General features: G+C 67.8%; 4 protein-coding genes across 10 annotated transcripts; 3 read left to right on the top strand and 1 right to left on the bottom strand.

Annotated features, from left to right (window-relative positions):
• The first annotated feature begins 464 nt into the window (after positions 1-464).
• UBA52 (ubiquitin A-52 residue ribosomal protein fusion product 1) lies at positions 465-1,631 on the top strand. Its single transcript, XM_080566006.1, has 5 exons — positions 465-586; positions 785-904; positions 995-1,081; positions 1,192-1,294; positions 1,479-1,631. Exons 2-5 carry the CDS (start codon positions 802-804, stop codon positions 1,570-1,572), a joined length of 387 nt encoding a protein of 128 aa, XP_080422132.1. The 5' UTR covers positions 465-586; positions 785-801; the 3' UTR covers positions 1,573-1,631.
• On the top strand, positions 1,628-4,232 carry REX1BD (required for excision 1-B domain containing). Of its 4 annotated transcripts, none has more exons than XM_080566005.1 (5): positions 1,628-1,840; positions 2,198-2,280; positions 2,924-3,128; positions 3,207-3,275; positions 3,627-4,232. In XM_080566005.1, exons 1-5 carry the CDS (start codon positions 1,838-1,840, stop codon positions 3,633-3,635), a joined length of 369 nt encoding a protein of 122 aa, XP_080422131.1. In that variant the 5' UTR covers positions 1,628-1,837; the 3' UTR covers positions 3,636-4,232. The 4 variants fall into 4 exon arrangements, with proteins under 4 accessions (XP_080422131.1, XP_080422128.1, XP_080422130.1 ...); XM_080566002.1 differs by having other exon boundaries at positions 3,207-3,295; XM_080566004.1 differs by having other exon boundaries at positions 3,207-3,299.
• A 174-nt stretch (positions 4,233-4,406) lies between these two features.
• On the bottom strand, positions 4,407-11,890 carry CRLF1 (cytokine receptor like factor 1). 3 transcript variants are annotated; one of them, XM_080565990.1, is made up of 8 exons: positions 11,659-11,878; positions 7,718-7,996; positions 6,912-7,041; positions 6,181-6,350; positions 5,849-6,006; positions 5,591-5,759; positions 5,156-5,338; positions 4,876-5,037 (listed from the first exon to the last, which is right to left on the bottom strand). In XM_080565990.1, the coding sequence occupies exons 1-8, from the start codon at positions 11,726-11,728 to the stop codon at positions 5,021-5,023; spliced, it is 1,176 nt and encodes a 391-aa protein (XP_080422116.1). In that variant the 5' UTR covers positions 11,729-11,878; the 3' UTR covers positions 4,876-5,020. The 3 variants fall into 3 exon arrangements, with proteins under 3 accessions (XP_080422117.1, XP_080422116.1, XP_080422115.1); XM_080565989.1 differs by having other exon boundaries at positions 5,160-5,338; XM_080565991.1 differs by lacking the exons at positions 6,181-6,350; positions 7,718-7,996 and having other exon boundaries at positions 4,407-5,037; positions 11,659-11,890.
• Positions 11,891-17,029: 5,139 nt separating this feature from the next.
• Positions 17,030-23,704, top strand: TMEM59L (transmembrane protein 59 like). 2 transcript variants are annotated; one of them, XM_080565980.1, is made up of 8 exons: positions 17,030-17,291; positions 19,161-19,266; positions 19,606-19,700; positions 20,747-20,893; positions 20,985-21,084; positions 21,392-21,500; positions 21,632-21,749; positions 21,986-23,704. In XM_080565980.1, exons 1-8 carry the CDS (start codon positions 17,133-17,135, stop codon positions 22,142-22,144), a joined length of 993 nt encoding a protein of 330 aa, XP_080422106.1. In that variant the 5' UTR covers positions 17,030-17,132; the 3' UTR covers positions 22,145-23,704. The 2 variants fall into 2 exon arrangements, with proteins under 2 accessions (XP_080422106.1, XP_080422105.1); XM_080565979.1 differs by having other exon boundaries at positions 17,042-17,291; positions 21,392-21,501; positions 21,609-21,749.
• Positions 23,705-24,384: the final 680 nt, after the last annotated feature.

The following is a 24,384-nucleotide window of genomic DNA, read 5'->3' as shown; positions in this document are numbered from 1 at the left end:
ACCTGCTTTTATTTATTTATATTTATTTATTTTTATTTATTTTTATTTATTTATTTAATTTTATTTATTATTTTTATTTATTTACGGAACTTAAAAAGTTTAGCCTCCCCCCACAGGAGGAGCCCCTGGTGCAGCAGCCCCTGGGAGGAGCTTTTATTCATTTATTTACTTATTTCTATTTCTTTTCATTTATTTATTTATTTAAGGAACTTAAACAAAATGTTTAGGCTCCCCCCGCAGGAGGAGCCCCCGGTGTGGCCGCCCCTCGGCTCCTAGCCGTGCCCGGGGCTGCGGGGACCCCCCCCGGGGCTGCTGCTCCGGGGGCTGCCGCTGCCCCCATGGCTCCTGGCGCTACAGGAGGGCGGCGAGGGGCCGGGGCCGGGCCCGGGGCCGTGCTCGGGGCCCGGGCCCAAAGAACCGGGGCCGGGGCCGGGGCCCGGGCCCTGGCCGTGGCCGCCGTGAGGCGCCTCCGCACTGCGCCTGCGCGCACGGCGAACGGGGGGGGGGGGGGGGCGCCGCCGGTTGTGACGTAGCGACGGGCGGCTTCCGGTTCCGGTCTCTCTCTTCTCGGCGGCGAGGCGGCGCGGTGCGGGCGGGCCGCGGGGCGTGGGGGGGGGCGGCGGGCACCGGGGGTCGAGGACGGGCTCAGAGGGACGGGGATGGGGCCCGGGGGCGGGTCCTGAGGGCCATGGGCTGGGTGCCGGGGACTGGGGATCGGGACCGGTACCGGGGGCTGGGCCGCGGCCTGCGGCGGTGACGCGGCTCCTTCTTCTCCCCCTCCCAGACGCAACCGGTGCCAAGATGCAGATCTTCGTGAAGACGCTGACGGGCAAAACCATCACCCTGGAGGTGGAGCCCAATGACACTATCGAGAACGTGAAGGCCAAGATCCAGGACAAGGAAGGTACCGGCGGCACCCGGCCCTGCCCCCCCCCCCCCCGTTACCCCCCCCCCCACCCCGGTACCCGGTGCTAACGGCTCCCCCCCCCCGCAGGGATCCCCCCCGACCAGCAGCGGCTGATCTTCGCGGGCAAGCAGCTGGAGGATGGCCGCACGCTCGCCGACTACAACATCCAGAAAGGTGGCGGTGCCGAGGGAGCACTGTGCCCACGGATTCGGGCCCCCCCGGGGGCTCCGGGTGGTCCCCAGCGGCCCCCCCCCGGTGCCCGCTGACGTTTGTCTCACTTTCAGAGTCCACCCTACACCTGGTGCTGCGCCTGCGCGGGGGCATCATCGAGCCCTCCCTCCGGCAGCTTGCCCAGAAGTACAACTGCGACAAGATGATCTGCCGCAAGTACGGCCCCGCCGCCCGCATCCAGCCCCCGTCGTAACCCCCCCGCCTCACCTGGGGGTCTCCCCGCACGGGGTTTTACTCCTTGTCCCACATGGGACTTCACTCCTTTCCCTAAAAATGCGCTGAAAACCAATTTCTTTTCTCTCCTGCGGCCCTTGCTGACGTTTCCCTCCTCCCTTTCCAGGTGCTACGCTCGCCTCCATCCCCGTGCTGTCAACTGCCGCAAGAAGAAGTGCGGCCACACCAACAACCTGCGCCCCAAGAAGAAGGTCAAGTAGAGGCCCCGGAGCTCTGCCCCGCGGGGCCGCGGCAACTCAATAAAATATCTGAGCGTTCACACGCTGTCCCGTTGTTTTTGCCCAAAATGCGCCGGTTTTCCGTAAAAACGGGGCTGGGGCTGGGAGCTACGGCGGGGGGAGGAGCGGGGGTGGTGATGCCGGGCGGCGCCTGCAGGTGGCGGCGGTGCCGCGCTCCGCCGTGCTCCGCCTCCGGTCCCCGCCGGGCCTGCGCCCTCCGCCGCCGCGCAGGGCCCGGGGCCGGGCCATGGTGAGCGGGACGGGGCCGCGCCGGGCTGGGGGGGGACCGGGACCGGTCCTCCGCGGGGCTGGGAAGGTCCTGGGGTAACCGGGACCGGGCCATGCCCATGTGGCCGGGGGAGGACGGTTCCGCCGTGCCTACGGTGGTTCCCGGTACCGGGACCGGTGAAGGCGCCCGGTGCTCCGTGAGCACGGCGGACCTGGGTCGGGCTCAGCCCCGACCCGGCAGAACCGGGCACGGAGGTCCCGGGAGGGGGGCTCGGAGCTCCGGTACCGGAGCCGTGACTTGGGCTCGTTAACGGGGAGGGAGCGGGTACCGGGCTGGTGCCCCAAGTCCCCGCCGCCCCCTTCTCCCCCCCCCCCGCAGACCGACGAGGCGGTGCGGGCGCTGCTGCAGCGCTTCTACGCCCTGCAGGGCGAGCGGGTGGAGGCGTACCGGCTCTTCGAGGAGTGAGTACCGGCCGCGGGGAACGGGAACGGGACCCTCGCACCGCTGGTGCTGCATGTGAAGCCCTAACGGGATGGAATCCCCCAGCCCTAGTGGGATGGATCCCCCAGCCCTAATGGGATGGAATCCTCCAACCCTATCGGGATAAATCCCCCAGCCCTAGTGGGATGGAATCCCCCAGCCCTAGTGGGATGGATCCCCCAGCCCTATCGGGATAAATCCCCCAGCCCTAGTGGGATGGATCCCCCAGCCCTAATGGGATGGAATCCTCCAACCCTATCGGGATAAATCCCCCAGCCCTATCAGGCTGGAATCCCCCCTCCCTATATTTTGCCCCCACAAGGGAACAAGCTGCTGGGGCTGCTGACGAGCTCCAGCTGGCAGCGGACGCCCGCTCCTGACACCTGAATCCCATTTTCGCGGCGGCCGGGGGATGATTTATTCCCCGGGAGGCAGGCTGGGAGCACCCAGGGAACCCAACAACAACAACACGGAATCCCACGCGAGGGGCTGCACCGTGACGTGGGGGACACGGAGGACATGGAGGGGACCCACAGGGCTCGTGGGAGCTCCGGGACCGTGGGGCTCCCGTTGCACCGCGGTGACCCTTTTTTTATTTTTTTAATTTTATTTCCCTGTCCCCAGGGGCCACCGGGCGTACCTGAGCAGCGCGCCCCACTACGACTTCCCGCGCTACCGGCAGCTGGTGCACGAGCTGACGCTGGCCTTCAGCGGCATCTCCCGCGAGGTCCTGCAGCTCCAGGGCCGGCTGCGGGACCAGCACGGCCGCCCCGAGCTGGCCCAGCACCTCGCCCGCGTCCAGGAGCGGGAGCAGGAGAAGCTGCAGCTGGTGAGTGCCCGGGGCGGGGGGGGGGACAGGACCCCCCCCGGGGGGTGTTCTCAGCCCCTCTCCGTCTCCCCGCTGCAGACGGCGCAGCTCCAGCTGGCGCAGCAGCAGGCGCAGGAGCAGCCCGGCGTGGACGCCCACCAGCAGGAGGTGCGGGAGCTCAAGCACAAGTAGGTGGGCACGGGGGGAGGCACCGGGGTCCCCCCCACCCCAGTTTTGGGGACGGGGACCCCCCCCCTCCCCGGGCCGAGAGCCTCGCGGGAGCCCCCTCCCCGCCTTTTCCTCGGCCCCTAACCCCCCAGCGGGGCCGAGGGGGGCCCAGATGGTGCCTTCAAAAGCGCTCTTGTTTGGAGCCCTGCGGATTGTTTAGCGATGCCGCGCGGCCGCGGTCTCGTCAGCCTCCCCGGGCTGAGTGTTTCATAAACAGCGCGGGGAAGGCGAGGCGGCCCAGATAATACGCTCCATATGGGCTTTATTTATAGTTTCCATCCGCTCTCGTAGGCTAATTAAAACCATTGAGGCAATCAGCGAAATTCTCCAGGACCTCAAGTACGATTCGGAAGAAGCCGAGTGATGGGCGGCCCCGTGGGAACGGCTGCAGGGGCCGGGCAGCAGAGCTCTGCCCGCACCAGGGGGGCCCCGCTCGGCCCCTGCTCCCCCCACCCGGCCAGCCCCGCTCCCGCTGCGCCCCGCAGCACCCCCGTGAGGGGGGCGCCTTCGCTCCGGGCCCTTTCTGTGGGTGCAGAGCCGCTCCTGGGGGTCCCCCCCAGATCCTGAGCATCGCTGCGGGGACGGGTGCTGGTGCCGCTCCCGCTCTCTGCTGGCTGCAGCGGGGCTGTGAGCCGAGGAAAACCACAACCCACGGCCCTAAGGGGATCCACCGCCCCCCAGGACACCTCGCTCCGAGCCCCACGGTGCTGGGGGTGCCCGTGGGGACGGGTGCTGCCTTTGCTGCAAGCTGGAAGGCCACACTTCTGGGATGGGAGCTGCCCCCCCAGAGCCTCTCCGTGCTCCATGGCTGCTCCAAGCCGGCTCCGGGCATGGGGACGGCGCCCTGCGAGCACCCTTTTTTATGGTCACCCCGCAATAAAAACAACTCTTTGGAAAGGGCTTGAGGTTTGTGGTCTAAAGGGCTTGCAGCCCCCTGAACATCACCACCCCTCAACTCGGCCCCCCCGGGACATGGTGACGGGGACGCGGGCGCTGGCACCGGGGCCCCTTGGCTGCCCGCTGCATCCCCGTCCCCCCGCGCTGCCGCTGCCCCACTGACGCAGGCCCCCGTGGGGTTTGAGAGGTTTATTGGCATTAAGCTTAAATCTGTTCCTAATTGACTGAAATGTAACCAAAATAAGGCTGGTTTGAATCAAAATTAGAGCAGGCACTGAGCAAACCCCAGCAGCCTCAAACCAGACCCCCCCCCCCCCCCCCTCCACCCCGTGCGCACCCGCAGCCCTTCCCCTCCCCGGGGAATAATATCCAAACTGCAGCCGGGGGGGGTGGCTGCACCTCCCGGGGGGGGGGGGGATCCCCCCTTCATCCCCCCGCTGCTCCAGCCTGCGGTTACGGAACAAAGGCCCCGAGCCCTCCTGTGCTGGGGGGGGTCCCCTCGGCGCCGTGGGGCGCGGGAGGACGTGGGGGGCTCCGCTCCCAGGGGGCTGACGGCGGCGCCGCTGCCCTCAAGGGGGTGCCGGGGCCAGCCCCAGCCCGCACCCCCCGGATCGCCCCCTCCGGCCCCCCCTTGCAGCGGGGTGCGGGGTCGCTCCTTGCCCCAGGTGCCTTCTTGCCCCCCCCCGGCGCAGCGCGGCGGCGGGGACGGGGCGGGCGAGGGTGGCCCCGGGCGGGCGCCGGGCGCCCCGTGCCGTGCTGCCGGCGCTCGGCCCCGCGGGGGCTACAACTTATCGCCGGGTAGAACCTGCGGAGAGAGCAGAGCCCTGCTTCGAGGCCACCCCCCGGGGAGAGAGGCTGCGGGGTCGCGGGACCCCTCCCCGCCACGACGGAGGAGGGAGAAAGAAGTGCGAAAGGCTCCTTACCTACCTGGTTGCGTGTTTTGTGCGATTTCTGCAGCCACACGCGCCACTGGTCGTAGAGCTTGATGCTGAGGTTGGAGCAGCCGTAGGCGTGCTTCTTCACCCACCCGAAGAACTGCTTCAGCTCCCGCCGCAGCGTCGTGTTCTGCTCGCCGCCCTTGGGGTCGCAGCCCCCCGCCGCCCGCTCTGCGGGGACAGGGAGGGGACGGGGATCAGGGCCAGCCCCGGGGGGATGAAGGAGGGGACACCTCCATGAATAGGGGGGGGGGACCTGGGGTAGGGAAACGAGCGGCTTTCCAGCTCCCTACTGGGAAATAAGAGCTCTGAATTGGCTCCTTTGCAAGAAATCCAGGTGCCGGGCACGCGGCGGGGAGCGGCCTCTCCGCGCACGGCCGAGGGCGGGCGGGGGGAGCTGGGGAGGGGGCTGGGGGCGCTCACCGCTGCGCGGGGTGGAGGCGGCCGTGGGGTTGCTCCAGTCGCTCCAGATGCCGGCCTTCTTGGAGCCGTAGATGCCGAAGGGGTTGCAGCGCACCTGGACGAAGTAGACGGTGCCGGGGCGGAGGCCGGCCAGGCGGCACGAGGTCTGGTTGCCCACGTCGTCCACGACCTTGGGGGACAGCGAGCGAGGGGTTTGGCTCGGTCCCGCGTGCCCCCGACCCCCGGATAAGGGGGACGCCACCCGGTCCCCGTCCCCACCTTCCACTCCGAGCTGTCCTCCACGCGGTACTGGATCTGGTACTTGGCTTGGAAGAGGAAATCCTTGAGCGCGGGCGGCGAGCTCCAGCGCACGCTCAGCTGGTCCTCCAGGTCGCCCACGCGGCTGACGTGCACGTCGGACGGCGGGTCCGTGGTCACTGCGGGGACAACGGCACGGGGCTGGCGCGGCGCCCGAGGGGTTAAGGAGCCGCGGATGCCGATTTGGGGGAAAAACATCCTAACTCAATTAGGAGCGATTCCGCTCGCCCATCATCGCCCGCTTCCTGCACGGCCTCCTCCTCCTCCTCCTCCTCCCCGGTGCCGGCGCTCACCCACGTCGAGGATGTCCAGCATGACGACGTCGGAGACGGCCACCCCCAGCCTGTTGGACGCCTCCACCCAGATCTCGTAGGGCGTGAAGAGGGCCAGGTCCTTGGGGATGTGGCAGGAGTAGGGCCCGGCCGTGTGGTACTCCTGGCACGTGTTGTCGCGGCCGTACCACCTGCGGGCGGGCCGTCAGTCCCCGGTACCGGGCACCGGGGCGGTGATGCCGGCGGGGGCCCCCCCGGTGAGGTTTTTCCACCACCCCCCCCCGCACACCTGCCCGCCCGGAGGAAATGGCAGCTCGGAGCCGGGGCTGCGCCTCATTTATCTGCCATTTAATACCGGCAGCATCGCGCCGGCGAGGTGTTGGGTTACCGGCCCCGACGCTCACGGGTCCCCCTCCCCACGTCCCGGCACCAGGTGAAGTGTGGGGGGGTCCCTGCCCCACATCCCCCCCCCCCCCCCCCCCCCCTCAAGCCCCAAATAATCCCAGGGAGGGGATTCCTCGAGCGATGCTGCGGCCGCAAGCTTCACCTTCGCCTCCTCCCCAGCGCGTACGGAGCGTGGCGCCCCGCCAGCACCGCGCGCTCCTGCCCCAAGGACTTTGCAAGGACCCCCCCCCCCAACCCCATCCCACCCAGCACCGTCAGGTGGGAGCCACGGAGCTCCCCTCCACGCAAGCCCCAAAATCCCAGTGTCACGTTTGGAATAAGAGGAATCAAGCCAGAGGCACGGGTACCTGAGCTTGTACTTGAGCGTGTAGTTAGTGTGCAGGAAGGTTTCCCCTTCCGTCCCCGGGGCCCACTTGCAGGTGAGGTCCTTCATGTTCTTGGACCAGCAGGAGATGTTGACTGGTTTTTCTGGGGGCACTGGAAGAGGACAAAAAAAAAAAAAAAAAAGGACAGAGGGGGATGAAGCGGCTCCGTGAGCAGCACAACCACCAGCGCTCGGGGTCCCAGCAGCACCACGCCAGCCCCCGCATCGCGTGCCCACGAGGACGGTGCCACCGGGACGGACGGTGCCAGCCCCCAAAGCCGCCGGCGCGCGAAGCAGCGAGCCGTTCCAGCCCCGCGTCTGCTCGAGGGGCTGCAGCTGCCTGCACCAGGCTCCGGAGCTGTTTTCTTTCGGGAACAGCAACCAAAGGAAAAAAAAAAAAAAAATAGCAGCTCTGTTCCCAGTTAAGCCTCTGTATTCTTAGGACGTAAAATCATCCTTAAAATAGCCCGAGATAAAATCTTATGATTATTGATTCGGACAACTGTAATTTCACCGAGGGTTGCCAGAGCAGCCTTTCTGCTGCGAGCTCCGCCGAGCCGCAGCGGGTCCGGGAGCGTGCGGCAAAGCCCCGAGAGTGCAGAGAGGTGAAAACGCAGAGAGGGGCGCGCGGGCAGCAGCGAACGCCGGCTCCGGCGCGCCGCGGCAAGAGATGGTTTTTAATCGAATTCATCCCGCTGAAACGTTCCCGCGGGAGGCGAGGTGCTCCGTGCCCTGCCCCGCCGCAAAGCGCCCCTGGGTGCTGCGAGCCCCGCAGCCACGCCAACGTACGTCCGACGTAAAGGCAGGATCCGGCCAGGATGCCGCCGTCCCGGCTGTGGCACACCAGGTTGTCCCCCGACTGCTGCTTGGAGCCGTTGAGGCGGGCGAGGGCCACGCTGAGCGTGGTGGGGCCGAGGGCGGCGTAGGAGGCGGCGGGCAGGCGCCGGCCGTTCAGGGTCCAGTACAGGTCCTCAGCGCGCAGGTGGAAGTCGGCGCTGACCGTGCAGGTGGCGGTCAGCGAGGAGCCGATCAGCAAGGTGGGGTCTTGGGGGGAAATCACTGCAGGGTCTGCAGCCAAAAAATAAAATAAAAAAACGAAGTGGGGGGAGGAAAAAAAAAATATATAGCACAGCCCTCAGCAGCATGGGAGGTGCTCGGATCGGGTGCGCTCCCTGCGAGCTTGGGGAGCACCAGCCCCGTTTGGGGTGCTGCGTTCATCGCTCCGCGCGGGGATTTTTGGGCAGCGATGCGTTTGTCCAGGGCTGGCTCGTGGCTTCTTAATTTCTTTTTGCGATTTCGACAGCAACAACGGAAAGTTTGGGGGTTTTCTCCAGCGTTATTTTTTTTTTTTAAGGCTCGTTTCGGAGCCTGCCGGCTGCCGGCTCCCCTCCGCGGGGCCGAGGGCCGGTGCGCGCGCCCCGGCGCTGACCACCCGCCTAATCCGAACCATGTGCCGCCGGCGCTGCCAAAAGCCGTCACTCGCACCTCGCCGCGGGGTCCCTGCGCGCGGGGGCCCCGGGCTCCCCGCGAGGGTGGTCTGGGCTTTGGGGGGGATGGAAGGACGACAACCCTCGTCCTGCTGTTTTTTGTTTTTTTTTGGGGGGGGGGAGCCCCCCAGCTCCGCTTTGTTCCTGGAGAGAAGCGAAGCCACGCAGCGCAAGGCTTCAAAGCGGACGGGTTTATTTGCACGGAGCAGGAGGTTACGTGCGAAGGCGAGCGCACGGGGCGGGGGGGGGGGAATAAAGCAGCGGAGGGTGAGCAGGGGTGATGTTCCCCACCCGCCTGGCAGCGGCAGACGCGGGGCTGCCGGAGCCCGCGCGTGCCAGGCTAATTAATATCGCCAATTACCTCCCGGAAAGCGCCTCGACCTCCTCGCCCCTCCGACCTCCCGGCCCCTCTCGGCTTTCAGCAGCCGCCGGCAGGTTGGCCGCGGCCGCTCGCTCCGCTGCAATTAATGCTCCGCGACCCTCGGTCCCCCCGGGGGAAGCTCCTAATTAGCAGCTCCCGGTGCCGCAGAGGGGCTGGACGGGGCTTGGGATGGGGGCGAAAGCAGCGGGGCCACGCAGGCGCTGGGTGCCTCGCACCCGCTTGGTGCCCTCCCCGTGCGCCCACCCTGCCCCGCGCCAGCCCGTCCCCGTGGCATCTGGCTCCATCCTCGAACGGGGCCCCCCGAAAAGCGCCATGGCTCCGCCAGCAGCCCTTCCCACCCGGCACCGGCTCCTCCATTAGACGAGCCCGCAGGCGAGCGCTCGAGACGGCGCTGCTGGAGCACCGCGGCTCCGCCGCTTCCAGCCCCGATTCTTGCAAATCTTCACCCAAACAGCACCAGAAACGCGTCCGAGCGCCGCGCGCCACCCGGCCTCCCCGCAGAACCGCTGAGCAGCAGTGTCTGGAGGGGCCAATTTTTTTTTTAAAGCTTTTTTTTTTTTTCCTCTCCGGCAACGACCATGTGTTTTAAAAGGGAAAAGTGTGAAGTTTTCAGATCGCAGAGGAAAGGGCCGGGGAGACGCAGGCGGCGGGAGGAATGTGCGAGCCGCGGCAGCGGGAATACCTGCACGGGGTTTTATTGCTTTCCTATTTAAAAAAAAATGCTGATCAGGTGCTAAGTAATGCTATAAAGTAAAACCACATTTCCAAGGTGTCGGGAACGTTTACGCTTTTCTTCCGAAGGGCCGGATTTCATTTTATTTTTATATCGGCGTTTTAAGAGGCTGGGAAAGGAAAGGAAAACCCTCCGATAAGTGCTCAAGATCCCACAGTTAAAAAAGATTTATTAAGACCCGTGGAGATTTCAAGAAAAATCGTAATTGCCCCGAAGAACAAAAGGAAATTTGGGCAGCCCCGAATTCTGCAGAAAAATAGATTTAAAGCTGCTCCGAGGCTCGAGCAGCGGGGTCTGCGGGCGGACGCGGCTACGGCAAGCTTCATCCCTCCTCTGCGCTCCCCGTTCCCCTTCTCCTCCTGCACGCTGGCATTTCTCGTGCCCATCCCTCAGCTCGAGGAGGGATTAAAAAAAAGCCCAGGCATTCCAGCGAGCGCGACCGAGCTGAACCGAGGGGAAACATTCGCTCTCTAAAAGGAGATTTGGCTCCGCTTGCACCCGGCTCCTCCGAGGGTGCCGCGGGGCGAGCGCTCGCGCAGGTCGGATGCTCCGCGCCCGGCCAGGGGAAAAGCGAGGTTCGGGAGGTGGGAAGCCACTGGGGGCACCCCCTCCATGGGTGCAACCAAAATTCGGGAATTACACCGACCCAAAGAGCTCCCGGCACCGCTGGAGCCGCCGAAATGCCCCCAGGAACGGCCCCACGGCGGGCACCGCTCTGCCCGCAGCCCACCTCCACGGGGAGCCTCTCCGAGGGGATTTTCTTTCCCCCTCTGAGTCCTTTCCTCCCCCCTGCAGCCTCGTTTCGCTTCCTTGCCACAGCTGCTTCTGCGCTCCCTGCCCCAATTATTGCTCTTTGATACTTCCCCGTTAATGACTTGCACGGGTCGGGGGACGCGAGCCGCCGGCGGCCGCGGCATCGCCGGTGGGGTGGGAGCCACCGAGGAGCCGCTTCTCCTGGCCGGGACCCGCCGGGCGAACGTGGCCTCGAGAGATTCCCATCACCGGGAGGAAGCCAAACTTCCTGGGCTGGCTTCGGCCGGGCCGGAGGAGAAGCGAGCGGGCGGCTGCGGGACGAGGCTCCCTTCGTGTCCACGGCCCCGCGGGGAGCCCCCCCCGCACCCGTGGGCACCCCGATGCCACCGGGCTGAGAGCGCCCAGAGCTCAGCCCACAGGTGGCACCTCCACGCCTGCCCCCCCCCCCCCCCCACCTCCCCTCTGCCAGGGCCCCCCCTTCCCCCTTGTTTTAGGGGATTCGTTGCTCTCCGCAGGGGTGGGTGCTCCCTATTGTTCTGGATGGGGGCTAAGGGGGGATTCATTGTTCTCCGGGACGGGAGGGGGCTCATTGTTCTCCGTGGGGGGGGGGGGGAAAAGGGGTCCCTATTGTTCTCTGCGGGAGGCTCTCGGTGGTTTTGGGGGGGGTCATCGCCCTGGGGATGGGGGGGGCTCGTTGCTGGCCGTGTGAGGAAGGGGTTCGCTATTGTTCTCGGGATGGAGGACGGGGGTTTCCATTGTCCTGGGTGGGGAAGCGGAGCCGCATTGTTCTCCAGGACGGGGGGGGGTGTGGGGGGGAGTTGCGTGGCCCGGGGGGGGGGAAAGGAGGCAGAGACTCTGAAATGAGGGGCTCTTCTCCACGGGGAGCGGGGGCATTTACAGCCCCCAGGGCAGGAAGGGGGGGTCCCTGCTGCTCTTGGGATGGGGGAACACAAAAGGGTTTCTCTATTGTTCTCCGTGGGGGACAGGGAGGGGGGAGCGAGCGCCCTCCGGGGAAGGGGCTCCCTGCTGTTTGCCGGGGGGGCTCATTAACCACCTTACCAGTGGGGGGGGGCAGGAAAGGGGACCCCCATTGCCCCCCAACCAAGGGGCCCCACAGCCCCCAGATGCCCCCAGGGCCCCACATCCCGGGGGGGCACCGGCACCCCCCGCACCGCAATGAATGAGAAACCCGGGGGGGGGAGAGGGGGGGCGAGGCGAGGAAGAAGCAGGCGCCCACCACCAGCAGCCCCCACCGGGGGGGTCCCCGCTCCCCATCCCCGACGGACCCCGGACCCTCGGCTCCCCCCCCCCCGTTCCCCAAAGCCCCGGTGCCCCCCCCCCCCCCATTTTTAGGGGACCCCCCCCCGGGACTCACAGGCGAGCGGCTCGGCGCGGAGGAGGCGCAGGCAGAGCAGCAGCGGGAGCAGCAGCGGCGGCGGCGGCATGGCCGGTCCCGGTCCCGGTGCCCGTCGGTGCCCGGGGCTGCCGGAGCGCACCGGCACGTCCGGGGAAGTCCCGAGCAAGTCTGAGCAGCCCCCGCTCTGCCAAAACCCTAAATGCCGCCCTCGCCCCGCCCAGCCCGGCCCGGGACCGCCCCCGGGGGGGGCAGAAAAAAAAAACAAAAAATCAAAAACCCGGGGTGGGGGGGTCCGGGGCCGTGCTCCGGGACCGGCCGTTTGCCCGCGGTTCCCCCCGAGCATCGCCCCCCCCCCCACCCCCCCCCTTCCCCGGTGCGTCCCGGCCGCCCCGCGGGATCCGGGAGCGGGGATGCTGAGCCCGGTGCCCCGGTGCCTTCCCCGGGGAGGTGGGGGAGAGCCGGCCCCTTCCCCCGGGTGACTCATGCGCTGCCTTCCCGGCCACTCCCGGGCCCCCGGGGCCGCTCCCGGCCGCGCTCGGCGCTGCGCACCCGGCCCCCGCCGCCCCCGCGGGGCCGCCCCTCGAGGGGGGGGGAGGTTTGGAGCCGGGGGGGGGGCGGGGGGAGCCCCCTCCTCACCCCCTGCCCCAAACGGAGCTGGGGCGCTGGGGACGGGTTCTGAGTTTCTGGGGGGGGAATCGGTGTGGTTTTTCCCCCCGAATGCCGTTTAGTTTTTTTTTTTCCGTCGAAGGTAGCAGCGTTGGGTTTTTTTTTTTTTCCCCCAAAGTAATAAAAAATGGGGAAAATGCAACGAGGGGCCGTCGGGGCTGGGCTCTGCTTGGCCCCAGGAGGCAGCAAGGAGTTAATGGTGGCTGCGGGTGGCCGTGCCACGGGTGACACCCTCCGCTCGTGGGTGCCTGCCCCTGTCCCCCCCCCCCCCGTCCAGGACTTGGTGGCACGGAGAGCGCCGAGCATCCTGCGTGCCCCCAGAGCCCTTGGCCAGCAGGTCCCGGTGGCAGCAAGGCCACTGTCCCCACGTCCCCACGGCCAGGCTGCGTGCCCAGAGAGCACCCCCGTGTCGGGGGGGTGCCTGGGTCGTATCCTCACCCCCTGGAGGAAAGGACGCAGGAGGGACCCCATGGCCCCGAGCCCTGAGGCTGGGACAGGGACGGGAGCCTGGAGCCCATGGGGTGACACCGCAGAGGGACAGGGGTGACACCACGCAGGGACAGAGGTGACACCGCGTGGGGACAGGGGCAATGCCGTATGGGAATGGGTGCAGAGGTGCTGGGCACCCTCGGAAGAGCCTGCACGGATTGAAAGAAAGAAAAGAAGAGAGACCAAACAATGCCTTTTCCCATCGTCCTGTTTTTTTGGAAGCTTCTGAACTGTTTTTGTTGAAATTTCCCAAAAATGTCAGCCGCAGGGAGACACCCAGCATGGGAAACTTCGCCGTCTGGGAGCGGCAGCCCCGGCCGCCGTGGGGGTCTTGACCCGAGCGTGGCCTCTTGGGGTCCCCGTGGGTGTCGGGGGGGTGGGACAGCGGTGTCAGGAGGGGTCCCCGCTGGTGGCACCCTTGGGACTCGTGTCCCCGTGTCCCTGCTGCTGTCATTCACCCTCCCCAACCCACAGCAGAGCTCGGACCCGATGGTTTAATAGGGCAGGGCGTGGGATGGGGACAGGGCAGGGGGGCACGGTCCCCGAAGCCGGGCAGCGTCGGGGCGGTGGCACCCGGTGCTGGGCCGGGGGCAGGATCCGGCCGTCGGCGGGGAGCAGCCGGAGATGACAGAGGCGCTCGGCCGCCTTCTGAGTCAGTGCGGCCGTCGGAAAACAGATGTGGTGAGCGCTGCCCTTTGACAGTGACCTTTAAAGCGCTGAGTCCGCGGCCGCCGCGTCCAGCCCACGAGCCGCCGCACGCGCTGCCATCGGCCGGGGAGGCAGGATCCGGCCCAGCCGCCTGCTTCCCCCCCCCCAGCCCGTGGTGGTCCCAAGGGGGTTGGAGCGGTCGGGCTCCCCCCGCTCTTTTTAACCCCCACCCCAAGCACTGGAGCTCCCTTCCCAGGGCCTCTCTGCCTTATTTTGGCATCCTCGGGGCGCGGGGCAGGATGCGGCCATGGGGCCCAGAGCTCCTCGCTCTGCCCAGCGGGATGCGGAGGGACGGAGCCAGGACCCCCGGCGTGGCCCCAGCGGTGTCCCCAAAAGCGGGGCTGGGCACCCTGGGGACGGATCCTGCTCCCTTCGCACCCCAGCGGGTGCCCTTGGGCCGGGGCGCTGTCACCTTCCCGCTGTCACCTTCCTGCCAGCGCCGCGTCGCGTGGCACCGGGGCCGGGCCCGGCACATCCACCCTGAATTAATCCAATTACTTGATTTCCCAGCCAGAGCTCGCTCCATAAAGTCCTTGGACAGAGATAGTATCTGGCTCGAGGGCCAGGGTGTAAAAAACAAACAACGAGAAAAAAAAAAGCAGAGAAAAAAACCCGAGGAAAGGCGCAGCGGAGCTGTCTGCCTGCCTGCATCCTTTTAAAGTGACCTGTGGGAAAAATAAAGAGGCTAGAAATGCAAAGAATCCAGCAGTCAGAGTTTTCTTTCTATTCCTCTCTGCAACATTTCCACATTCGTGGGTAATTTATAACCCGCTTAACCCCTTCCGTGCCCCCCCCATTACCCGGCGCAGCCCCTCGCTCGACGGCATCCTGGCGGCGGGCGGCCGCACCTTGCCGGCTCTGTTTGCTTTGGGAAGCACAAAAAGCCCCGCCGCCGCCTCGCCGTCCGCTGGAAAAGGGGGGGAAAAAAATGCCACTTATATCGAGTGGCTGCTCGAGCGCCGGGGCCGGTGTCGGGGTGCGGGGCCGGGGGTGGCCACGGTGGCACCGGGGTGGCACGCGGCGGCGGTGGCAGGAGCCCGGGCTGCCCCAAAAGCCAAATGTAGGGCAGCGGTGCCGAAGGCATCGAGAGGTTCTGGAGAGGGGTGGGAGGAGGGAGGGCCGGGAATTACCCGGCGGTAAATATTTGCCAACTGGGATATTGTGGCCTGGGAAGGGTTTTTTTTTTTATTATTATTATTAAACGTGAGCGAATCGAGGGCCAGGAGCGCGGGCTGGGGCCAGGCATCTTGCAGGCAGGTGCGGCGCGAGCCTTTCCCACGGGCTGCTCTGCCAGCGCTCCCTCCCAGTGCTCCCAGTGCTCCCAGTGCTCCCGGTGCTGCCAGCGACGCTGTGCCATCGGGTTTTGTGTCCCACCCCCACCCCCCCCCAGGTCAGGGCAGCGGCTCTGCCCCACCTGCAGCACGGCGCCGTGATTTACGGCGGCAGCCCCCAATCTGCCCCATTTTCTTCGCCATTCGTCACCGGGGCCAGACGTGAGGCCGTCGGGCTGGGGGGGGCGGGGGGGGTGCCTAGTAGGGGATGAAGGGGAGCGGAGCCAACCCCACAGCCCCCCCGAGCCCCTCCAGAGCACGTTTTCCCCCCCGCCCTGCTTTGATTAACAAGATGAATAAGCTGGCGGAGCACAGCGGGGCGAGGAGAGGAGCCGGGGGCAGCGATGCTCGAGGGGATCCGGCCCCCCCCAGCCCCCCCCTCTCCCCGGGCTGGGGTCCTGCCATGTGTTCCCCATTAGGGCTGGAGGTTAGCGGAGCCCCCAGCCCCCCTCCTCCTCCTCCTCCCGCTTCGGGGTGCTGCCATAAATAAGGCTAATGGGCAGTGCAGCGGCAGCGGGCGCGAGGCCGGCCCCGTGCCTTTGATGTGTCCGAAACCCTGGGAAATAAAAGCTGTAAATCTGGGGTGCTGGGGGGAGCCCGACAGCGCGCCCTCGTTGGGAAGGGGCCCCGCCGGCACCTGGCCTCGCTGGGGGCTTGGCTGGGAGCCGAAATTTGGGGGGATGCTGGCCTGGGGGTGGCACAGCCCGGCCCCCCTGCGCCCCTGTCCCTCTGCGCCACCAGCACCAGTGGTCCCCAGTCCCTGGGTGCCCCCCCAGTGTCCCCCAGTTCCTCTGCATCCCCCAGTCCTGCTGCATCCCCTGGTCCCCTGCATCCCTCTGCATCTGCCTCCCCACGTTCCCCGGTCCCCTGCAACCCCCGGTGTCCCCCCGTTCCCCAGTCCCCCTGCACCTCCCTGTCCCTGCGCATCCCCTGGTGTTCCCCCATCCCTCGGTCCTCCTCCACCTCTGTGTCCCTTGGCCCCCTCCAGCCCCCCCCCCCCGTGCTTTCTGGTCCCCCTGCATCCCCTGGTGCCTGAGCATCCCCCTGTCCCCCTGCATCCCCCTGTCCCCCTGCCTCCCCCCATCCTGCTGCATCCCCCTGTCCTGCTGCACCTCCTGGTGCCTGAGCATCCCCCTGCCCCCCTGTCCCCCTGCATCCTCCTGCCCCACTGCATCTCCCTGACCCCCTGCTCCCCTGCATCCCCCTGTCCCCCTGCGTCCCCCCATCCTGCTGCGTCTTGTTCCGGTGCCTGAGCATCCCCCTGTCCCCCTACACCCCCCGGTGCCTGAGCATCCCCCTCCATCCCCCTGCATCCCCCTGCACCCTCTTATTCCCCTGTCCTGCTGCATCCTCCGGCGCCTGAGCACCCCCAGTCCCCCTGCATCCCCCTGTCCCCCTACACCCCCCCCGGTGCCTGAGCATCCCCCTCCAACCCCCCTGTCCCCCCGCACCCTCCTATTCCCCTGTCCCCCTTCACCTCCGGTGCCCGAGCACCCCCCTGTCCCCCTGCATCCCCTCCATCCCCCTCCATCCCCTCCATCCCCCCGTCCTGCTGCACCCCCCGGTGCCCGAGCATCCCCCTGTCCCCATCCCCCTGCATCCCCCTGTGCCCCTGCACCCCCCTGGTGCCTGAGCATCCCCCTGCATCCCCCTGCACCCACCTATTCTCCTGTCCTGCTGCACCCCCCGGTGCCCGAGCACCCCCCCGTCCCCCTCCATCCCCTCCATCCCCCTGTCCCCCTCCATCCCCTCCATCCCCCTGTCCCCCTCCATCCCTCTGTCCCCCTCCATCCCCTCCATCCCCCTGTCCCCCTCCATCCCCCCGTCCCCCTCCATCCCCTCCATCCCCCTGTCCCCCTCCATCCCCTCCATCCCCCTGTCCCCCTCCATCCCCCTCCATCCCCTCCATCCCCCTGCATCCCCTGCATCCCCTCCATCCCCCTCCATCCCCCTGCATCCCCTCCATCCCCCTGTCCCCCTCCATCCCCTCCATCCCCCCCGTCCCCCTCCATCCCCCCGTCCCCCTCCACCCCTCCACCCCCCCCGTCCCCCCGCACCCCCCGGTGCCCCCCTTCCCCCCCCCTTCCCTCCAGGACACGGTTTTTTATTTTTTTTGGGGGACACGCTCCGGTGCCGGCGGAGCTGCGGCAGGCTGCGGCGGCCCCCCCACCCCCCCCCCCCGGCTCTCCCCGCCGCCCCCTCCCGGCGCACGGCGCGTCACGGCGGGGCCGGCAGCGGCGGCGGTGCCGGTGCCGGTGCCGGTGGCTGCGCTCCGCTCCGCGCCGCTCCGCGCCCGCCATGGCGGCCCCGGGCCCCCGGCCCCCCCCGCTCCTCGCCCTCGGTTTGGCCCTGGCCGCCGCCGCCGCCGCCGCCACCGACCCGTTCTCGCCCCAGCTCGGGGACACCGGAGCTTGCCGCCGGCAGTGCGGCCGCAGCCTGCCGCACCGGGCCGCCGCCGTGAGTGGGGCCGGGCGGCGGGCACCGGGGGCGGCGGGAGAAGAGGGGAGCGGGGGGGGGGGGAGCACCGGGGGGGGGGGGGGGGAGGGGGGGGAGCACCCGGAGAGGCGGGGAGGGGTAACGGGAGAAGCGGGGGGGGAGAGCCGGGAGAAGCGGGGGGTGGCACCGGGAGCACCGGGGGGAGCACCGGGAGAAGCGGGGGGAGCACCGGGAGAAGCGGGGGGTGGCGCCGGGAAAACCGGGGGGAGCACCGGGAGAACCGGGAGATGGCACCGGGAGAACCAGGGGGAGCACCGGGAGAACCGGGGGGAGCACCAGGAGAACCAGGAGATGGCGCCGGGAGAACCGGGGGGGGCACCGGGAGAACCGGAGGTGCACCGGGAGAACGGGGGGGAGCACAGGGAGAAGCGGGAGATGGTACCGGGAGAACCGGGGGGAGCACCAGGAGCGCCGGGGGGGAGCACCGAGGGCATCAGGAGCACCGCGGGGAGCACCCGGAGGGGGCACCGGGAGCACCGAGGGGGGCGGTACCGGGAGCACCAGGCATCGCCATCCCGCAGGGACCCCGGGGGCTGCTTGTGCCTGGGGTGGGGGCCGCGCTCCACCGAGCCCCGCTGGGGGTTTGGGGTGCCCCCGGCGAGCCCCCCTCCAGCCCCCCCCCCTACATCCAGCACCGGCGAGGCCCCGGGGCAGAGCCACCCCTGGGTGCGGTGGCTGGGGACCAGTGGGGATGGGGCCAGCGGCGATGGGGACTGGGGGCGAGCAGGTGGTGCTGGGGGGGCCAGCACCGATGCAGGGATCTAGGTGGAGGCGAGTGGGGCTCGCCGGACCCGGAGCATCACAGAAAACCCCGGATCGGAGCCCTGCTATCCACGCCGTGCTGGGGACCAGCCGGTGGTGGGGCCACGCGGAGGATGCAATCCAAGCGCTGGGCCCGATGCGGCTGCAAGGCTTTGTAACGCCTGCGAGAGGGAGAAAAAAAAGGGCTGGGACGGGTCCTGGCCCCGCTGCAGGGGAGCGGGGTTGGGGACCACGCGCAGCAGGGCCGTATCCAGGCCGACGCCTCGGCAGGAGCCTGCACAGCCCCTGCTGCCTGGGGGTGGGCATGGGGACGTTCCCCCAGCTGGGCTTGTTGGGTGCTGGAGGCAAAGGGGGGCAGCTCCTGGCGCTGCCTGCAGGTGCACAGACACCCCCCCATTAACCCTCAGCCCATGGGGAGATGCACACGGGGACCCCCCCCACGGTGCATGCACGGCGGTGTGCTCCCAGCCCCACAGTGTGCTCCCGGGCCCCCATGGATGCACGGAGCCCTGTGCACGCGTGCACCCCATGCACGTGTAACCCCATGCACGCACACCCCATGCACGTGCAACCCCATGCACGTGCAACCCCGTGCTTGCACACAAACCCCATGCATGCACACCCCATGCACACACACCCCATGCACACACACCCCATGCACGCACACCCCATGCACGCACACCCCATGCACACACAGCCCCCACGCACCCCCCCCACGTACCACAACTCCCTCCAGCACCCCCCCCTCGTCCTGCCAGCACGCCCACGTGTAGGGACAGGGGATGCCCGACAGAGATCGGGGACCTGCCCTGTCCTCTCTGGGGACGAGGCCGCCTGCAGACCTCCCTTGGGACGCACGCCTGGCTGCGACGGCGGCTCTCCCTCCCCCGGTGCCACCAGCGCCCCGCGTTGTGCGCGCACCCACGGCGGTGCTGGCCCCCAGCGCGTGGCCCCCAACCCCTGCGGGGCCCTGCGGTGCCGGGGGGGGGGGGGGTCGTGCCGGGGTTCGGGCGCAGCCCCCAGGCTGAGCTCGGTGCCAGCTCCGCGCCGTCCTCCTCCTCCCTCCAGGATGCTGTTCTCAACGCCTGTTACCGGGGCTGCCGGCTGTTCTCCATCTGTCACTTCGTGGATGCGAGCGCGGCGCTGAACACAACCAGAGCCGAGTGTGAAGCAGGTGAGCAGCCGGCGGCCGAGCGGCCCCCGCTCCCCAAACGCTGTCCAGAAGGGGCTCCTCCACTTACCACTGTCACCGCCCCGGCGCCTTCCGCCCTCCCTGGCTCCCTGCCTCCGCTGCGCCCCGGGGCCGCATCCTGCGCACCGCTGTGGGTGCGAGCGTGCACCCTGTGGGTGCAAGACAGGAACGGTGCCGGTTTCCCCAGGGATTTTTGGGGGAAGGGACAACTTCGTGATGGTGCCAGGGCTTGGGGGTGCTGTTGGCAGAATCTGGGGGCGGTGAGGAGCCCAGGTCCAGCACCCTGGCTCCGTACCGAGCGCCCCCCTCTCCATCTCGCAGCGTGCGCCGAAGCCTACAGCAACGCGCAGGAGCGGTTCGGCTGCAGGACCGGGTGCCGCAAGCAGCTGCCGGAGGTGGAGAGCAGGATGGACAAGGTGAGGGGGAGATGGGGAGCCCCCAGCCCGCCCCTTCCCACCCAGCCTGTCCCCGGTGGGCCCATGGTGCTGCTTAATTAGTGCTGTGGTTAATTGGGCTCGAGCAGGCGTTGGTTTGGGACAGGGCGATTCCGCTGAGTTCCCCAGCTGGGAGGTTTTGGCCAGGTATGGTCGTGGATTCCCCCAGTTTTGATCCTTTCTCCGTCCCAGCAATTAGCAACGCTTTCCCTCCTACATTTAATTAATCCGGCTTTTGCCCAATTAATTAAATTAGACTTTGGCCCAAGGTAGAAGCTCTTGGCTCCGTACGCGTGCAGACTGAGATGATTTTGTGCTGTGGAAGGCAGGGGTAAGGCACGGGGCTCCTTCCCCAGCCGCATTTTGGCCCTTTTCTAAGAGCCTCAGCCCCAGGGTTGGGGACAAGCATCGGGGACAAACGCCTGCGCTGTCCCCCGGCCGGCCCCCAGCCTTGAACGTGCCGTCACCCCCTTCGCCTGCCCAAAGCCTTTTTCCTTTGGGTTCCCAGACAAGCAGGCAAAGCAGATTTAGCATAATAATTAGATACAGAATCTGACCTATTTATTTCCTGTTTGCTGGTTTGACCGTGCAAGGGGCTGTCGGAAAATGTTCGAAGCCAGTGGCAGGGAGCAGCCAAGCGGATTCCAGCAGGGATGCTTTAAAAATAACAAACCGCCGAGACAGCCAAGAATCCAGGGCACGGGGCCGCTGCCAGGAGAGAAACGCCCTCGGCATCTCGGCCGCTGCGCTCCTATTGTTTAAAGCGCTGCTGCGAGCGCGGGGCCGGGTGACAGCCGTGGGGACCGCGGGCTGGGTGACACCGCGGGCGCTGGCCCCGGCTGGATCCGTGCGCAGGTGGCTGCCCTGCAAGGAGCCCTTTGCTCGCTTCGTAGCTGCGTGGTGGTGGAAAATGAGGCTTGGAGATGAGCACCAAGCTCGACCCGGCCACGTTCTCCTCGTGGGACGTTGTCTGCTTGGGGTGGGTGGCAAGGGGACGCCGGCGACGCGCTGTCCCCGCTGCTTTGCAGAGCCCGGAGGTGAAGGCGCCGCCGTTCTCCGTGCTGGATTTGGTCTCCACCTTCTGCAACGACATCGTCAGCTCTGCCCAGAGCTTCATCTCCTCCACCTGGACCTTCTACCTGCAGGCGGACGATGGCAAAGTGGTGGTGTTCCAGGTGGGGGGGGAACCGTGGCTGCTCCCCGCTGGGTGCTGAGCAGGCTGGGGACCCCCTTACCGACCACGTTCTCCCTCTTTCCTCGCTCCAGTCCCAGCCCCAGATGGAGTTCCCGCTGCCCGAGGTGCAGATGACCCAGCCGGAGCGGCCGGGACCGGGGGCCAGCCCCCGCGCCCCGCAGCCCCACGCAGGTGCAGGGGGGCACCGGGCTGTCGGGGAGGTGGTTGGGAGCTTCCGAGCCCTCCTGGCTCCCATCCGATTTCTCCAGAGCGAAACAAATCACCCGCTTCTCGGCTCTGATCCGCTTCCCACACCCTGCACCCATGCTGGGGGGCGAGGGAGGAGTGAGACCGTGCTTGGCACCCTCTGCAAGGAGCCTCCGGGGGCTTCTGTGCCCCCCCAGCAGAGGGTCCTTGGGGGGAGAGGGACGCATCCAGCACCCCTGCACCCAAACGTGCAGCGGGTGCCCGGGCTCAGCATCACCCTTCTCCCTGCCAGGCCCTCGGCAGAAGGAGGAGAAGCACCCCCCCGGGAAGGAGCCGCGGGGCAAAGCCAAGCCCGCGGACGCGCCGCAGCCGGAGCACGACTTTCTGGGCTGCATGGCCAAGTAGGTGCCGCGGGGCTGCGCGGGGCACGGGGGGGGGGGGGCTGCGTGGGGCCGGCCGCCCCCCTCCCATAGCCAGAGCCCTGCCATAAACCGGCCCTGTTTCTTTGGCGGGGGGCGGTGGGGTGTTACAGGCGCTCGGGCCTTCCTCGCTGGATCCTGGCCGCCTGCCTCTTCCTCTCCATCATGGTGATGCTGTGGCTGAGCTGCGCCAGCTTGGTGACGGCCCCCGAGCAGCACGTCAAGACCCAGGTATGGGGCGAGCGGTGCTCAGCGCAGTCAACGGGGAGGTCCCGTCGGTGGTCCCCACCACCCCGTGTCCCTGCGTTATATCCGAGGGCTGGGACGTGGCCATGGGGTCTGTGGTCCCCAGTCCCCACGATGGGGTCGCCGTCACGTCCAGGCTGCTTGTTGTGTCCTCAGACCGGGGACGGCGGGGTCCTGTCCCCTGCTCCGGGGTTGCACGGTCCCCTCTGCCTCTCTTGCAGCCTCTGAGCATCAACGGGGACAAGGAGTACCTGGAGGACCTCGACGGCCCCGGCGCCTTCCCCCTGCCGCCCGTCATCGCCGTCACCCTGTGCCCCGCGCACGGCGAGGACGCGGGGCCGCTGCCCCTCAAGGTCGACCTGGACAAGACCGTCCTGTAGCTCTCCTGCCCCTTCCCCATCACCTCCCTGCCACCTCGCTGTCACCGTCCCCACGCCGGTGTCCCCGGTCCCGCTCTTCTCCCCCGTGTCCCCAGCTCCCGGTGGGCTCTGCCTCTGTGGTGGGGGGATCCTGGCTGGATCCCGCCGTCGCCCCCAGGGCCAGCCTGGAGCTTTTCCTCCTCCGTTAACGTTGCTGCGTGTTGGGCTCCTGGTTTCTGGAGCCAAGAGAGGGCTGCCAGCGCGGGGAGGCCGGGGGGAGCCCGTCTGCTCCGGAGCAGAGCCCCCAGGGGCCCCCCAGACCTCCGGGCATGGGTCCAGCGCTGGGCAGGAGGGAGCCGGCTGCGGTGGGGGATGGAGCACGTCTGCAGCGCTCGGGGCTTTGGCTCAGCACATCCCTGGCCTCCCACCTTGGGCTGAGCCTCCAAGGCGCCGGCTCCGGCCCTGGGAACTCCCTTCCGCCGGCCGGAGCCGATTGCCTCGGGGAGCCGAAACGTGGCGAATGGATTTGGCGTTGGCAGCCGGAGAGAGCGGCGGATCTGGCCGCCTCCGTGCCCACGCGAGGACCCAGCCGGCCCCTCGCAGGAGCTGCCGAGGGGCCCCGGGATGGATCCTTCCCCTCCCTGCTCCGTGAGGCTTCGGGGCTTATCTGGCGCTGGTGGCAGCGAGCAGGGGACGCGGTGGCATTTCCCTGCCCCGTGCTCCTGGGGCGCATCCGAGCACAGGCAGAGGTGCTGGGATGTCTCCGTCCGGGGCTCAGCATCTCTGCCCGCATCCCGGAGCGGCTCAGCCTCCGAGTGGCACCAGCTCCGGGTCCCCAGGAGGGGCGAGGACCGGGGCCAGCCCCGGGACCTCCCGGCCAAGTGGAGACCCTCAGGGCTCGCCCCGGTGCAGCCCCTCGGCATGGAGGGGTCCCGGTCCCTGCTCCACGAGGCTCAGAGCAGGCAGGGCCATCTCGCCATCTCCCACCCTTCTCCGTCACCTTGTGCATCGTTTCGTGGTTTGATTCGCACCCTCGGGCCCTGGCACCCCGTGGGGACACCCCTGGGGACAGCTCGGTGGTGGCGGTCCCTGCCTCCCCGCAGCCACCTAACACACGTGTACAGATTAACTTATTACCCGTGCCCCTCCGCCCCTCGGTTTTTACGCTCTCCCCGTTTTGGGGGGGCTGCGGTGTGTGTCGTTGCGGGGCAGGGGAGGCTCTTGGCCCCGGCCCCCGCCGGTTTTGTGCTGCTCCATATCACACGTGCAACATATCTGGGTTTTGGGGGTGTGGGCTGGGGGGAGGCGCTGCGGGTGGGGGGGCTCGTGTCCGTTTTTGGGGTACACGTCTCGGTGTCGCTTTGTGGCCGCTCAGCTCAGTGTAAAGCTCGGTGCAGTCCGTGTCGTTGTCTCGGCCACGTGGCTCCCCCCCGTGCCCGGTCCTGGGGGGTGAAACCGTGGCTGGGGAGCACCCATCCCGCATCGGTTTGGGTTCCAAAGAGCAAACCCGGCCCCAAGCCTCCTGCGGAGCCTGGGTCCAGCTGGGCAGTGCGGGAGGGAAAATAAAAGGTTTGTACCAGACCTGGGGAGTCGTCGGCTTTGTGGGGAGTGGGTCTGGGCCCCCGCGTGGGGCTGGTGGCGGGGGTGCAGGGCCCTTCCCAGCCCGGTGCGTGCCTTTGCAAGCTGAGCAAGGAGGAAACGGCCAGTGAGTCCAACTTAGTGCAAAAGTGGTGTGGTGTTCCTGGGGGAGAGGGTTGGTGACCCCGTGTCACGCATAAATGCGAAGATAGGACGTGGAAAAAGGGCTTTTCCCATTTAAAAACACCCAAAGACACCCAATTTAGCGAGGGGAAGGTGCCGAGGAGGCCGTGCACAATGCTTGTCACCGTAACGCGCCGCAGCTGCCCCAGCTCGAGGGCCAGGACGTGCGGGTGTGCGCACCCGCACCTTTCCCCCGCGACGTGTGTTTTTCCTGGCGGGGCGCCCGCGTCCACGCTGCAGCCGAGCTCTCGCCATGCCAAGCGTGACACAAAGCTCACGCGAGGGCCTGGAGGCTCGTTTTTAGCACTTCGGTAGCTCAGCAGGGTCCCGTCCTCGGAGCCAGCGCTGGCGCGGGGCCCCCGAGGAGCCGGGTCTGGCGCTTTGCTCGGCTCCTTGTTTTCCCCGGGGACGCGGCGCCGGTGACGGCGAGGTGCCGGCCCTGCCCCGGGGAGCAGCGGCTGGGTGCTGGGGTGCTTGGTGCACGTCGCAGCCAAAGGCGG

This window comes from Anser brachyrhynchus (assembly GCF_964034855.1).
Source record: "Anser brachyrhynchus genome assembly, chromosome: 23".
Lineage (NCBI taxonomy): Eukaryota > Metazoa > Chordata > Aves > Anseriformes > Anatidae > Anser > Anser brachyrhynchus.
This window is presented reverse-complemented; position numbering and strand designations above follow the sequence as displayed.